Raw genomic sequence first — 15881 nt, 5'->3', positions numbered from 1 at the left:
CTTTTATCTGACATGATGATGGATCAGGAGACTGGTCACATTAGGTAGGGGCATAACATTAACTAGCACTTGAAAGCCATATCCGGGGGTGGATTCTGTGTGGGATGTGTGGGCCACACCCTGTGGAAAGTCTAGCTCCACTGGTACGCCCAAGAGTTTGGGTGGTTTTGGATTAACCTAGGTGTGACCAAGGAGCCTGCCATCAATCACAGGTAAAGGAACCCGCAACAGTCTGGACTGGTCAAGGCAGCAGCACCCAAATGTGCATCCTGAATAGAGTGTGGGGTGGGCCGGGCTGCAACATTCACCAGCTCATATACGGCCAAATGGAAGGCCAGACTGCACCAGGCACTGGCCTAAAACCCATTGGCATGTATGAGAATTGGGTCTGGAAATGGATCTGGTGGAGGAACTTGGGAAACTCTCCTGGGGAGTCATAGCTCCTGCTGGTGAACATGTGGTCCAGACTTGGGGGTCGGACAAGCTGGGCAAAGTAGCTCTAACAGTTGGCTAATGTGTAAATTGGTAATGGAACAGGCTGCACTTGGCAGGACTGAGCAAACCTTAGCCTACAAGCGAAACTAGAAGTCAGGATGGAGCACAGGTCATGCCGAGCTAGGCTCTTGCACCTACTGGTCTGCGTGAGTCAAGGACGCTAAGCCACAGTGTCTGGGACGGAGGCCGGGACAAGTGAGGGACTGGGCCAAGCTGAGTCAGAGCAACCACTGGCCTGCCTGTGATCTAAGGCTGGGAGCGGGCCTGGTTGGGGAGCTAAGGGGACACCCTAACTGGGTTGAGGTTCCCACCAAGGGGCGCGTGTGCTGGAATGGGGGCTACTTTCTAACTAGGGAACAGTTGTAGTCTCCCGTGGCACTAGTGTGGACGGGGATTGGATGCACCAGACCAGGCAAGACCCCAACACCGTTTGGTGTCCTGGAGAACCAAGATAGATATGGGACTGACTAGGCTAGGTCTCAACCCCCTACTGAGCCATGTGTGAGCTGTATGTGGGTATGGACGAGCCATGGCCGGGCTGAAACATCCAACAACAAGAACCAGAATGGGGTGAAAACCAGCCAAGAAAAGCCACTGTTCCTGCTAGGACAGGAGGTAAACTGAGTAGGGCTGGCTCATGGACCCCCTGGTGTGCGCAAAATCTGGCATTGGGAGGGGTTCTGATGGAGGAGCCTGGGCAACTCCTCTGGCAGGACACAATCCCTGCAGGTAAGCGCAAGAAACATGATAGGAAACAGCCCAGAATAGGTCATGGAAAGTTTCCCACTGGCATACATTTGGCATGGGTCAGGGGCAGACCAGGCTGAATCAGTTCACATCACCCACTGGCAAATCCGAGCACCAGAACAGAGTGTGGGTCGAGCCAGGTTTGGTCACGACAAAATCCAGTGCACAATATGGAATGCCAGGGTGAGGTTGCCTGTATTGGATGTGACTGCAGCACCCAACCAGCACACGTGAGAACCAGGAAGGGAGGGGCAGACCTGGCACGGGGATTAAGGGGCTGGTCCCCTCACCGGACAGCTACTCCCACTGGAGAGTGTGGGATAGGATGGGGACAGGGCAGACTAGGCAGGGCTATAACACCTGTGCGCCGCATGTGGACAAGATCAGGGAAAAGCCAGGCTGGGCTGATTATTCCTACTGGTGCAAGCATAAATTAGTGAGGGTAAGGGTTGTTTGGGCTTAGCCACAGCATCAGATGGCAGAAGCTGGCACTAGGGGCTAATACTGTCAAGTCAAACCACAGAACCACCCGAACAGTGCATAAACCGGGACTGAGAGAGACCCGGGAGGGAAATAGTGGGTTCTCCCCTCTTGGGTTACTACTTCCGCTGGAGGGCATGAAAACTAGGATGGGGGCTGGGGTGGCTAGACAGAGAGGCACTCAACAACATCCGTGAGGGCTGGATAGTTGAGCTGGTTAGATGGAACTAAGCTTTAATACCCATTGACTAGTACAAGAGCCAAATGGGATGTGGGACAGACTGGACTAATCTGCTATACATACTGGCTAACCAGGGTAGGGGGCGGGCCTGGTGGGGGTTATTGTGGGTCGCTCCGACTAGGCTGTAGCTCTCACTGGTTTATGTGAGGGCCGAGTATGTGCTGGGCAAAACCAGGCTGGACTGCAACACCCATTGGTTCCAGTGGAAGTCGGGACTGAAAACAGAACCAACCCAGCAATTGCAACCACCAGCTGATCGTGGAGATGGACTGTGCCGGGCCCTGTGCTTGCTAGAACATACAAGAATCTGGTCTGGGAATACCTCAAAGTTTCTTTGGGGATCTCCCCATTCGAAATGCTGGACTCAGAACCCTAGCCAAGAAAAGACAGAAGAAAGAACAAGTCAATCAACCACCTCAGCCATATGTTGGCAGCAAAATACTGGGCAAATGAAGACTCTATGATGGACTATGTCAATCAGTGGATTCTTCAACGACCTCACCGAGCTGGGAGTGGCGTAAATGGCAGCAATTCATAACTGGTGAACTATTAAAACCACTTGAGCAAGGATCTCAGAGCATGCCCCACATCCGGGACTTGGGGTGGGTGGAAAACTGGGTGGGGCTTCTCCCTCAATATCCCCCTTTACCTCAGATACAAGAAGGAAACAATATGGATATAATAGTCTTACCCACTTCCCTATCCCCCTGAACCTTTTTACTGTAATTAACTCTGTAAAGATTGTCAACAATATAATTAAAAAAAAAAAAAGAGCAATGAGTCACTTAAAGCAAGTAATCTGAAACAAAATGCCATGATTTGATCTTACCACTTCGTTCCACTCCAAATTCCTTGCCACTGAGAATGTGGTGCAGGAGATTCTTCATGGCTGAAGGACTGAGATTCATCAGGCCCTCCGTGGCTTCCTCAGCTACATGGTAGAAACATTACGACAGAAGGATTTCTACTTTGCTCACCATATCCTCCCTATTTTTCTCGACTTCCTTTCTTGCTTAGCATTTCTGAGTCATTCAATTAGAACAGAACTACAAAGTAATAACTTTCTATCATTACACCGATAGTTATTCATACAGCAAAAGATAACTAATTGTTTAAGGACTGCCTATACAGTTTGTAGATTAGTGAGATCATTGATTTCTTCTCTCTCATTTCACAACATTAGGGCGCTCAGCAGCAGGTGACAAGAATAAAAGAATGTTGGAACTGTAGGCTATTAAAGGATAAGCAATGGGTGTATATTTGCAAATGGACTAAAATAATTGAAACTTGTCACTCCAAAAGTACGGAGACTCAAAGAAAACATATATGGGGGTCTGGCGCAGTGGCCCAGTGGCGAAATCGTCACCTTGCAAGTGCCAGGATCATAAATGGGTGCCTGTTCATGTCCTGGCTGTTCCGCTTCCCTTCCAGCTGCTTGTGTGTGGCCTGAGAAAGCAGCAGAGGATGGTACAGAGCCTTTGGACCCTGCACCCACGTGGGAGACCTGGAAGAAGCTCCTGGCTCCTGGCTTCAGATCATCTCAGGTCTGGCCATTGCGGCCACCTGGAGAGTGAACCAGTGGATGGAAGATCATTCTCTGTGTCTCTGCTTCTCTCTGTAAATCTGTCTTGCAAACAAGTAAGTAAGTAAATAAATCTTTAAAGAAAACATATATAAACCTGTGAAATGATTGAGAATATTGGGCAGATAACTTGAATTTGTTCACTAACATGAGACACTCACTGAGAGCTTGTTAGCCACATATCATCATTTTCAGCAATATTGGCATAAAACTGATGTGACAAGGTATGTAATCTTGAGAGGCTGCCTATCTGGGAACATGTAAAAAGATAAAAAATCAAATGTTGCATATACTATGTTTCAAGTGAGAGAGAGGCAAAAAGGTCTTTGAAATTAGGAGGAGGAGTCAATTTCTAAGGGTAGGGATGGATAAAATTAGTGGAAGTATTTTTAAAGCTGTAGGCTGAGGTCATATTTTGAGGGTCTTGAATATCAGATCCAGGGACTATTTCATGAGAAATAAAGATCCACAATTTTGATAAATCCACAGGAAAAATGCCCATAACAGATAATTAAGGAGAAGTGAAGGCTGGGGGTTTATTAAACAACCATAACATCTTGCAATAATACCTTGGTTGCCCAGTTAAGGAAGACTCTATAATAAAATAGTATTTTAAAAAGTTCAAGGAAATTAGATTAAAAGATAAATTTGGTGAAAATATTTTGAAATCCATGTATGTTTTTTTCATAACATGTATTTTCATGGACTTTAAAAAGATCTCTCATACACATAGGTTTCAAAAAATTCTGCAAAATAAACATACAGTTTTCTTAAAAGATTTATTTATTGTTAGTGGAAAGTGAGATTTTTATAGAGAGGAGAGACAGAGAGAAAGATCTTCCATCCACTCTTCACTCCCCAGGTGGCTACAACAGCCGGAGCTGAGCTGAACCAAAGCCAGGAGCCAGGAGCTTCTTCAGGGCCTCCCTTGTGGGTGCAGGATCCCACAGCTTTCAGCCATCACCCACTGCTTTCCCAGGCCACAGGAAGAGAGCTGGATGGGAGGTGGAGCACCTGGGACATGAATAGGTGCCCATATGAGAGACTGGCGCTTGCAAGGTGAAGACTTTAGTTACCAGGCTACCACATAGGATCCAGTTTTATTTACTTATTTTTTAAATATATGACAGAGAGAGAGAGAGAGAGAGAAACAGTGCTGTCATCTGTTGTTCATTCTCCAAATAACCAAAATAGCCAGAGCAGGGAGAAAATCTGGGAGCCCGGAACTCAGTTCAGGTCTCCCATTTGGGTGGCAGGAACCCAATCATTTTGCCATCATCACTACCTCAAAAGGTCTACATTAGCAGGAAGCCAGAACCAGGAACAGAGCCTTGAACCAAGTTACTCTAATATTGGACCAGAATCTTTTTAAAATTTTAATTAATTTCTAAAGTAGCTCATAAGTACAATTCTAGAACATAGTATTTCCCTCCACTCCTCCTTCTTCCTTTCCTTTCCATTTTTTTAACTTGCATGATATTTTCATTTCATTTTGTCATCACAGGGCTAATGCTCCACTCAATAGGTCAACATGTTAGAAGTAGAATATAGACTACTGTTCAGCAGGAGTGAAGGTGAGGATAATAAATAAGGATCAAGCTCCAAGATGTCAATTTCACTCATATATACATATACACATAATATATTAAGAGTTTTATTATTATTTGAAAAGCAGAGTTACAGAGAGAAAGAGAGAGGGAAGAGAGAGAGAGAGAGAGAGAGAGAGAGAGAGAGAGAGAGAGAGAGAGAGAGAGAGAAGGCGATATCTTTCATCTGTTGGTTTAATGGCCAGGTCTGGGCCATCCTGAAGCCAGGAGCTTCTTCTAGGTCTCCCATGTATGTACAGGAGCCCAAGCACTTGGACCATCCTTCATTCCTTTTCTCAGGCCATTAGTAGCGACCTGGACCCAAAGTGGAACAGCTGGGACTTGAATAAGTACCCATATCAAACGTGGCATTACAAAAAACAACTTAACATGATACACTACAATGCTGGTCCCTAATATATATATATATATATATATATATATATATATATATATGCTCATGTGCGTGTGTGTGTGTGTGTGTGATTGTGTGTGTATAAAGAGCAAGCAAGGCTTTTTTGGTATTCTGTATATTATCTACCACAAATAAGAAAAAATGTGATATTTGTCTTTTTTGGATCTGGATTCTTTCATTAAACGTAATGGTCTCTAGTTTTACCCATTCTGCTGCAAAAGACAGATTTTTATTATTTTTGATGATTAAGTAGTATTCCACTGTGTGCATATACATACATTTTCTTTATCCATCAGTTGATGGACTTGTGGGTTGATTCCATATCTTAGCTGTTATGAATTCAGGTGTTATAAACAATGGGGTAGGGCCCAGCACAGTAGCCTAGCAGCTAAAGTCCTGGCCTTGCACATGACAGGATCCCATATGGACTCCAGTTCTAATTGCAGTGGCCCTGCTTCGCATCCAGCTCCCTGCTTGTGGCCTGGGAAAGCAGTAGAGGATGACCCAAAGCCTTGGGATTCTGCATCCATGTGAAGACCTGGAAGAAGCTCCTGGCTCCTGGCTTTGGATTGGCTCAGCTCCGGCGGTTTCGGCCACTTGGGGAGTGAACCATCAGATGGAAGATCTTCCTCTCTCTCCTCCTCTCTGTAAATCTGCCTTTCCAGTAAAAATAAATAAATCTTTTAAAAAAATAAACAATGGGGTATAAGTAACTCTTTCATAAGCTGTTTCATTTCTTTTGTGCATATTCCAGCAATGGGGGACCAGCATATCTTAATCAACACCCAAACTATTTGTCCAAATGCCACTCAAAAACATACCTTTTAATTCCATTTTCTGTAATGTTTTTGAAGTATCTATACACTTTGTTTAATGAAGTACTTAACTGGAAATCATTTTGTATTCGATACATTTGGAATCAAATTCCATTATTTACTAGCTGTGTTACTTTGCACAAGTTATTCACCCTCTGTGAGATTTTCTCCTTGCTGCTAAAATGGGACAACAATACCTTCTCCAAAGTGTTGATGTAATGCCTACATTCCCACTAAACTAGGTTTTTGTTTTTAAGATTTATTTTATTTCTGTTGGAAAGTCAGATATATAGAGAGCAGGAGAGACAGAGAGGAAGATCTTCCATCTACTGATTCACTCCCCGAGTGACCGCATCGGCTGGAATTGCACCATTCCGAAGTCAGGAGCCATGAGCTTCTTCCGGGTCTCCCACATGGGTGAAGGGTTCCAAAGGTTTGGGCCATCCTTGACTGCTTTCCCAGGCCACAAGCAGTGAGCTGGATGGGAAGTGGAGCTGCCAGGACATGAACTGGCACTCATGTGGGATCCTGGCACACTCAAGGTGAGGACTTTAACCACTAGGCTACTGTGTGGGTAGGGTCTTGTTTCAAACTTTTTAATTGTCAAATCTTTTATTTGGTCAAACACTAAGTTTTTATTGTAATGTAATGTTAAATGTTAAAAAACAGGAAGAGGAAATAGGGGGAAAACTAACTAACAGAGGCCAGCATGGTAGTGTAGCAGATGCTTGTTACACTTGCATCCCATATGGGTGCTGGTTTGAGTATTGGCTGCACCATTTCCAACCCAGCTCTCAGCTACTGCACCTGGGAAATCAGTGGAAGATGGCCCAAGTGTTTGGGTCCTTGCAATCACATGGGAGACCCGAAAGAATCTCCTGGCTTCAGCCTGGTCCAGCCCTGGGTATTATGTTCATTTGAAAAATGAACCAGTGATGGGAGATTCTATCTTCCCCCCTCTGTGTAATTCTGCATTTAAAATAAATAAAAATAAATGGTTTCTTTTAATTAATTCATGAAAACGTCCCCCAAAGAACTCAAATTCATATATTTGTTCACGTATTTGGAAACTACTTAAGCCACACTAAGCTATTTGCTGTAACAATAGCAGTATTAAAGGGTTGCTGTAAAGGTTCAAGACAATGTCTCTTCTAAACATGAAAGCCAAATGGCATACAGCGTCTGGCATGTTGTAGCCATATAATAATTGCTAGCTATCTTCCTCTCTAAAGGGTTACCTAAATATAAATGGTCTGCATTTGGTTAAGGTTTAACTCAAGTCAGTAAAATTATCTAGTTGCTAATAGTTCAGTTGGAAGTTTTTTTGGGGAAAATTTAACTGAAATGGTGGCTAGAATTGAGTTTTGTAACCATTGTAGTTTTTGGTGTCATCACTGTTTCAATTATTTTGCATTACTGTTGAAATAAAACAAATATCACCACCTCTACAGATTCCAAAGGCCTCAACTATTCTTCTACAACTGTTATCTTGCCAAATACACCTAAAATCAGCTTAAAAGAGTCATGTCAGATAAATTTTAGTAAAATACTGCTTTTTGATAGCACACCGACACTATGATCCATTGATACAGTGAATCACTCTTCGTACAGAGGTTTTGCTGAATCAATCAGGAGAAAGGAAGCTAGCAGAAGTTAGGAAAAATAGGGAGTGTAGAGCCCCCAAGAGGTGGCATTTGGAAATAGCAGGACTAATACAAAAACTTCTCATTCTGTCAGTACCTGACATACAAAAGTAACTGATTAACATGAAAACAAGATTGCCACACACAATGTCTGAGCTTTGTATGTAATGTGTTATTTTTCTTTCCCCCTGATCTCACACTCCACAGATGTTCATTAAATTGAATTTCATCTAAAATAGGAAATTGTATACCTGAGCATCGAAGGGAGTGGGCCAGTTCTGTTGCCATAACTTGTATGATCAGGCCAATTCGAAGTCGGAACATTTCAGCAAAGAGGCCGGGCTGAGTTCTCATATACATGGCTAGATATACCATTATTTCCTGTTCAAGCAATGGATATAAACAAACATTATGGTGCTGGTTTTACAGTACCTATCTTACTGTCTGCAAATTGCCAGATCACACATTAAAACATCAACCATTAGGTTAGAGTTTATAATTCTGCTCACCTGTGTAAGGATTGAAATATTCATGTCCCCTTCACTGGCTTCATCTATGAGCTGAGTGAGTGTCTCATAAGGTAGAGGTCTGAGGAAGAAGACAGTGAAGAACGACAAAAAAAAATGTATGCAACTACTGACACCTAATATATTGAAATGAAAAGCTCTTCTAAAGTCTGTCACTGAGTCAACAGCTTTTTTATTACCAGTGCTGTTTTGATTTTTTCTGTCTGTAGAGCCCAGTCATTGCCTCCATGTATCAGTTTGGCTCCAACCACTTAACTCAGGAGAGTTCTATCCTGTCTAAATCTAGATTTTCTCCCTCTTTAAGAATTTTACTTAAAATACACTCTGTGGTGGTGTCTTTTCATCCCATGTCTTTTTCAAACCTTTTTTCCCTGGTTCTTTCAAAAATTAGCCTTTCTTTGAAAGTTAACTCTCACGTGTACAAAGTAATAAACTGCGTTTGGGAAGCCATTTTATGACTTCAGAATTGCATCATGTAAGTGTTATGCTGATTTTTAAAAAATATTAGAATTAGTATTATCAAATGCACACAAAATACACACACACACACACACAGCTTGGCACTTGTTCTACACTTCTGACTCTCATTGATTGACACAAAGCCCTCTGATCATGCTAATATACTGAAAGGTTAATGGTTAGTATGTCACAATGTGACCTTATTTGGAGATGGGGGTCTTTATTAAGTTATTAAGTTAAAACGAAGTCATCAGGATTGGCCCTATTCCAATATGACTGGTGTTCCTATAAAAAGGGAGAATTTGAAGACAGACATACACAGAGGGAAGAAATGTGAGGAGACATACTAGGAGATGGCCATGTACAAATAAAACAGGGAGGCAGCATGAAACTATGCCACTCACAGCTTTTAGAAAGAAATAATTTTGTTGACATCCTGACCTGAACTTGTAGCCTCTAGAACCATGAGAGGATAATTTCTGTTGTTTAAATCATCTGGCCAAAACAAACTCACACAAAGGCTAGGACTTTTCCTGAAACTTTTCTTGGACTTACACATGGAACCTGTGACAAATGTTCCAAGACATGTCTCTCTAAGCTTTAATACAGGAATTCCAACTGGATCTTGGAACCAATGCAAATCATGGATGTAAAGAAGGAAGGAGGTAGCTTACAAGCATCTGCAAAGGTACACCTTGGTTCTCCCTCATTTTTTTTTATCGTGATTTAACTATATCTAGAACATGTTTTGTTTACAAAATAAATTTTTCACTATACTGGCTACAGAATTAGAACTGGCAGGCAGGGAGGATATCATGTTTCAAATTACTTCCTAGTAGAAAACAGATTTTTCAGATCACTTATGAATGAAGTCAGACGCCCTCTAAAAATACTTCTTGGAAATGCAAGTATAGTCAACTTGCAGATTTAAATTTTGGCACTGGTATGACATGAAATTAAACAGATTTAGTGCAGATGAGTTTTATTGGCATGGCTAGAGGCAAAAGAAAGATTCATGGGTAAGAAATGTTCCATTCCAGCCTATAACTCAACTCCACACCAGCTCCAGCCCAAGCCTATCTGAAGGCACATTTTCCTATTAGAAGCTATGGCAGTAATGATCTGATGATAATGTTTTTGCAAGGGTGTTACATCACTATGCTTGCATTTACCCATTCTTTTCCTTTCACTATGACTTATACTCTTATCCTTTCCTGAGCGCTACGGAGATTCATAATCAGCCCTGTGTTCCAGCTGTACGCTTTCTTGCCCCTTTCTCTCTCAAGATTGTGAATATTTGTGGGTGTAATTCATGGTGTTCTGGGTTTTTTGTTTTGTTTTGTTTTGTTTTTGAGATAGCTGAGTTGGGAAAGGCAATAAAAAATCAACCAAAAAAAGAAAAAAAGAAAAAGAAAAAATTCTCAAAACAAACAAATAAAAAATAAATTGAGTATTCCTTAATTTCCTGTTTGATTCACTCATGCTATCATTATCAACATTCTCCCCAAGAGTCTCTCTTCTAGAAGTGTGTACCCTAAGGACTACCATCTGTAGGCAGATTAAGGCATCAGGATGATGGCAAGTCCACACAGCCATTTAGACATTCTGAGAAGCTTGACAAAACCCAAACAAGCACCACACTTACGCAGAGATGGTCTTTTCTCGAGGTTCAGGAGGGAGCCCCACTGTCAAATGTTTCTGATGTGACAGAAGGTCTGTGCAGGCCTATGTAGAAGTGACATAACATAACATTATTCTTTGTACAACAACTCACATTTCCATGAACATTTCTCTTTGCCTCCTAGGAACCTTTATTTTCCCTTAACTAAAAGACACACCAAATTCTCTTCCTCAGGAAATACAATGCAGGTCAGAGAAGAATGGTTTCTAGGAAGGGACAATGAGTTTTTTCATTGCCTAGAATGCAGGAACCTTTAGTCTCATGTACATCTATTCTTAAGATCTAAAATTATTATAGTGAATAAAACCTCTTTGTCTACAAGTCTTACAGATCAGTAATACATATTTAATATTCACAAGCAAACTCAAATGTCAGAAACTTCACATGAGAAAGTCAATATCTCAACAGATTAGAGGCTGTGGTTGTCAGAAAAAAAATTATGGAAATCAATTTTTAAAAAGCATCTCCAGTTAGATTTAGAATAAATTTGACAATTTTCAGTACCTCATCGAGTGCTTCCACCCTCTTTCTTAAGATTGCAGAGATGTATCGTATCAAGCCCCAGTGACGAATTTTTCCAACTTTGCCATATAGCTCAGTAAGAAGCTCTCTGACTGTGGCACTTCCTTCGTCATACAATTCAGTATCCCAGTCAGGTCCTCTGGAATTTTAAAAACAGGACTACATCCAGTAAAGTGTCGGGCAACAATCTTTTCTTTCAATGTTATAATGGATCTAAGTATTTTTGATAGTATTTTCTCTTCAGGAAGTTAATTTTTACAAAGAATCCTTGTACAATCACGAGTAACACTCAACTCTGCAAGCCAAATAAATGCCTAGACAAGGCAAAGCCTAGTTTCAGCTGTGCTTTGAAAACATTGATCCTTTTATACTCCCCACATGCGCCAACCAGCTATAATTAAAGACTTAACTACTGTTCTGTAGAAAGTGTGTTACACTTCATGAACTAATGAAGAAAATAGGAGAATGCGTGCTTATTTTTAAAGAATATATAAACATGATTATAAACATTATAATGAATGCAAGTTCAGCTATATGTTATAAAAAAGTATATGAAGGCTTCTGGGAATTTAATATATGATGAAAGATTATTTATAAAATGATTAAAAGTCAATCCAGAAGAAGAGCCACAATTCAGGCATATCAGGTAAAGCTGCTGCTTGCATCAGCATCCCACAGGGGTGCAGTTTGTATCCCAGCTGTTGCACTTCTGATCCAGTTCCCTGTTCATGGCCTAGGAACACAGCAAAAAATGGGCCAAGTATTTGGGCCTTGTACACATCTGCAGACCCGGAGAAAGCTTGGGCACCTGCTTCAATATTACCCCTGGCCATCTGGGGAATGGGCAAATGGTAAATTTTTCTGTCTCTGCCCCCTGCCTTTCCTATGGTTCTGTGGTTTCAGCAGCCATCTGGAAAACAAGGTAGAACTGTGCCTTACACTGTACATGTCCTGGTTCCAAATGCATAAAACACATAAAGATAAAGGTACTAGGGAAAAAACTGTGAGAATTAGCCTGTAACTTTGGAGTAAGAGGACCTTTAACAATGAAAACAGATATGGGAACTATAGAGTAGGCAATCAGAGAGAATCCCAGTTGGATTGAACTGCATTGATTAAGGGTTTGGAAAACAAGCACTATCACTATATTACCAGTGGGGGTAAAAATTGAGATATTCCTTCCGATGGTCTATTTACAAACATATTTATTAAAATAATATCAAAATAGAATTTTATTGAACTATTCAATAACATTCAATAATATTGTTACATATGCTATTAAAACAGTGGAAAACAATCTGATAGTTCTGAAAGTTCTATTCTGATAAAGTTCTGACAGTTTCTATTGCTAGTTTCATGCTCAAGAGAAATGAAAAAATATTCATGTTAATTTGTACACTAGTGTTTAGATAGAATTATACAAAATAGCCACAAAGTGCTAAAAAACTCAAATATCAATCAGCTGAAAAATGGATAAATAAAATGTGGTATAAATATATAGGTAATAACACTCAACAGTTAAATAAATGAAGTACTGATGCATGTTACCACACAGACTGAACTTGAAAATACTATGCTTGGAGGGGAATCTGGTGCAGTGGCTCAGCAGGCATGACTCAAATAACTGGGCTTTGGCTATCCACACGGGAGACATGAATTGAGTTTCTAATCCTGGACTTTGGACCCATTCCTGGGTTTCCAGGCACTTGGGAAGTGAATTAGTGAATGGAAGCTTTCTCTTTCTGTCTATCCTTTCTTGGTTTTTTTTTTGTTTGTTTCTTGAATAAGTAAATAAAGATTAGAAAACACTGATATAGAAAATGTGAGACTCATGAAAATGATCATGTGTATGCACATAATATTTACCCCAAGGAAAAATACCAACAATTTCTAAACCCTGAAAATAAAACAATGGAAAAATAAATCAATAAAACAAAATATTATGCCAAATGAAAGTGACCCCATTAATACAAGATGTCTAAAACAAATCTGTAGAGACAGAAAGTTGATTAGTGCTGAGGAAGGCTGGAGGGATGAAGGAATTGGGACTTGATGCATAAAGAGAGTGGGTTTCTTTTTGGGGTAACGGAGATGTTGTAAATTGGATAATAGTGAAGGATGCAGAACACCACAAATATATTAAAAATCAATGTGGGGGAGGGAAAAAACACCCAATGGGTTGTATACTTAAATCACACATGCTTTAATATGTCAATTCCCAGTCAAGTTTATCTATGGGATGAATTTCTTCCAGAGATGTGAAATGATGTATCATATAGTATTACTTATGACAGTTCATGACAAGAAAAAAATTCAAGTATCCATTAATAGGAGAGTGGTTAAAGATGATATTCAAACAATGTACTGTTAAACAAATATCAAGCTGTGTCTAGAGTATGGTAGACGGTGTTTTCCCAAATGTCTACAATAATTATGTAACACTCTTAAAATTTGTTTTTATTTGAAAGGCAGATTTTTACAGAATTGAGAGAGTGAAAGATCTTCCATCCACTGGTTTACTCCCCAAATGAGCACAATGTTTGAAGCTGAGCTCTAGGAGCTTCTTCGAGATTCAGGGGCCCAAGAATTTCAATCATTGTCCACTGTTACCCTGGGTCATAAGCAGGGAGCTGGGTCGGAATTGGAGCAGCTGGGATATGAACTGGTGACCATATGGAATGCTGGCACTGCAGATGAAAGATTAGCCTGTTAAGCCATCACACCAGCCCCATCCAAAGCTCTTCTTTCATTGTGACTTTCATAATCCTTCCATTAAAAGATGGGGTGTGCATGCTCTCCCCAAATACCCAGACATGCATGTCCATAACCTGTTCCTTTCTTGGGACATTTATTCTTAGAACTTAGTCATTATTATACTCTCAGATGTGGAAAAAGTCTCTCTAGACATGGCTGTGGGGAGAGGGAGGAGTCATTTGTAATTGTTTCAGCTATAGGAATGAGGTTCTATGAACCATATAGTTTCAATTCCCAGATACAGGAGTGAGCGAGGCTCGTGATGACTCCAGGACCACACACTGTCTGATCAAAACTGAATGAGTCGCCATAAGCAACACGTTTTCAGTTGTACCCAGGCCAAACTCAGAGTGTGAAAGATAATTAAACAATATTAAAAGTTATTCTAAGCCACTGAGTTTTGGGGTGATTTCTTATGAAGCAACAGGTAACTGGAACACATATATTGTGATCTATATAATGTTCAGGATTTTAGTTCAAAATGTAAAATACAGATCAGTATATATACTATACATTCAGGTAAAAAGGCAAATGTATCCATATATATGTCTATTTATTTATATGAACATGCAATGTCCCAGTGAGTGAAGGTTTGAAGAGTAATAGGACACTTACACAGTCTTAAAATATATCACAAGATATGCTTTAATTACAAAGAACACTATAAAGTTATACTAGTGAAACCTGGATGGTTTTAGATTTTATTTTGCTATACATAAATTGTTGGGCCAACTGACAAATTTTAATGTGATTTGTAGATAGGTAATAGTTCAGTTTTTAATGTTAATTTTTCTGATGGGCAGTTACACTGTAGATAATAGTTTCTAGTTTATAGGAAATGAACACTTAAGCATTTAGGGGAAGAGAGGACCATATTTTCCACTGACTCTTTAATGATTCAGAATAAAAAATGAGGATATTTTAAAAATTGAATTAAAAATATAAGATTATTTTGGTGCAAAGACATTGAAGTCCATGCATAGTTATCACATACTACAAATGTTCCTTTAATGCTCTGAAAAACTTATATATGTCACTGGGTAATGATGACAATGTGAAAGAGAATGGAAGGAAGGAGGAGCATGAGGGTGACAGGAAAAGCAACAGAGGAAGGGGAGGAAGAAAAAGGGAGAGGTACCCACAGGTATTCCATATGGGCACTGAATTGTCTCTCGGCTGTTCCACTTTCAATTCATCTCCCTGGTTATGGTCTGGGAAAGCAGTGGAGAATGTTCCAGGGCCTTGGGCCCCTGAACCTATGTGGGAGCCCAGGAAGAAGCTCCTGATTTCAGATTGGCTCGGCTCCACCCATTGAGGACATTTGGGGAGTGAACTATAGGATGGAAGATTCCTCTCTCTCATTCCTCTGTAAAAATCTGCCTTTCAAAAAAAGACAAACGAATCTTAAAAGGGCGGGAACGGAAGAGGAAAGTGCAGTGGAACTCTCTGAGAGATCTGGGTGAAAGATATGTAGAAATGTCTAAAATGTTACAACAAAGTATTTAACACGAAAAATGTTTTACGAGATTTCAGAATCAGGAGACATTATGTCTGTTACTTCAGATCAGAGACAGCCTCAAAGAGGAGACAGGTGAATTAGGACTTGATAAACACAGAAGTGTAACAAGATCAGGTGTGGTACCAGAGAATATTCTAAAGGGAAAAGCACAAATTAAGGCATGAAGGTAGATGTGTGTAAGCTGTGCTTTGGTGATAGCCTTCATATTATGAGAGAGGAGCATGGTGGATATACTTGGAAGTTAGATCACAGAGAATGTAAATCGGCTAGTGACTTACATTGGTAGTGATGATGCTGTATTGAGACACAGGAGACAGGGGATGGAGACAATGGTACAATGTCAAATCTGGGTGATTGGAAAGGCTGATGCACAGAGTATACAGAGAAGAAATTAGCTTGTGGTAGACAGAGAATT

The 15881-nt window shown here is 40.6% G+C and overlaps 1 protein-coding gene across 5 annotated transcripts in view; it reads right to left on the bottom strand.

Annotated features, from left to right (window-relative positions):
- PHKA1 (phosphorylase kinase regulatory subunit alpha 1) overlaps positions 1-15881 on the bottom strand; it is a 120382-nt gene that overhangs the window by 20246 nt on the left and 84255 nt on the right. For all 5 annotated transcript variants that reach the window (XM_004592796.4, XM_058658340.1, XM_058658341.1 and 2 more), the window contains 5 exons: positions 11176-11332; positions 10636-10715; positions 8514-8592; positions 8256-8385; positions 2793-2894 (listed from right to left, as the gene is read on the bottom strand). In XM_004592796.4, coding sequence (XP_004592853.3) covers positions 2793-2894; positions 8256-8385; positions 8514-8592; positions 10636-10715; positions 11176-11332 — 548 coding nt within the window. The remainder of the gene's footprint in view (positions 1-2792; positions 2895-8255; positions 8386-8513; positions 8593-10635; positions 10716-11175; positions 11333-15881) is intronic.

This window comes from Ochotona princeps, chromosome X, assembly GCF_030435755.1.
Source record: "Ochotona princeps isolate mOchPri1 chromosome X, mOchPri1.hap1, whole genome shotgun sequence".
Lineage (NCBI taxonomy): Eukaryota > Metazoa > Chordata > Mammalia > Lagomorpha > Ochotonidae > Ochotona > Ochotona princeps.
The sequence above is the reverse complement of the archived record's forward strand: the minus strand, read 5'-3'. Positions and strand labels throughout refer to the sequence as shown.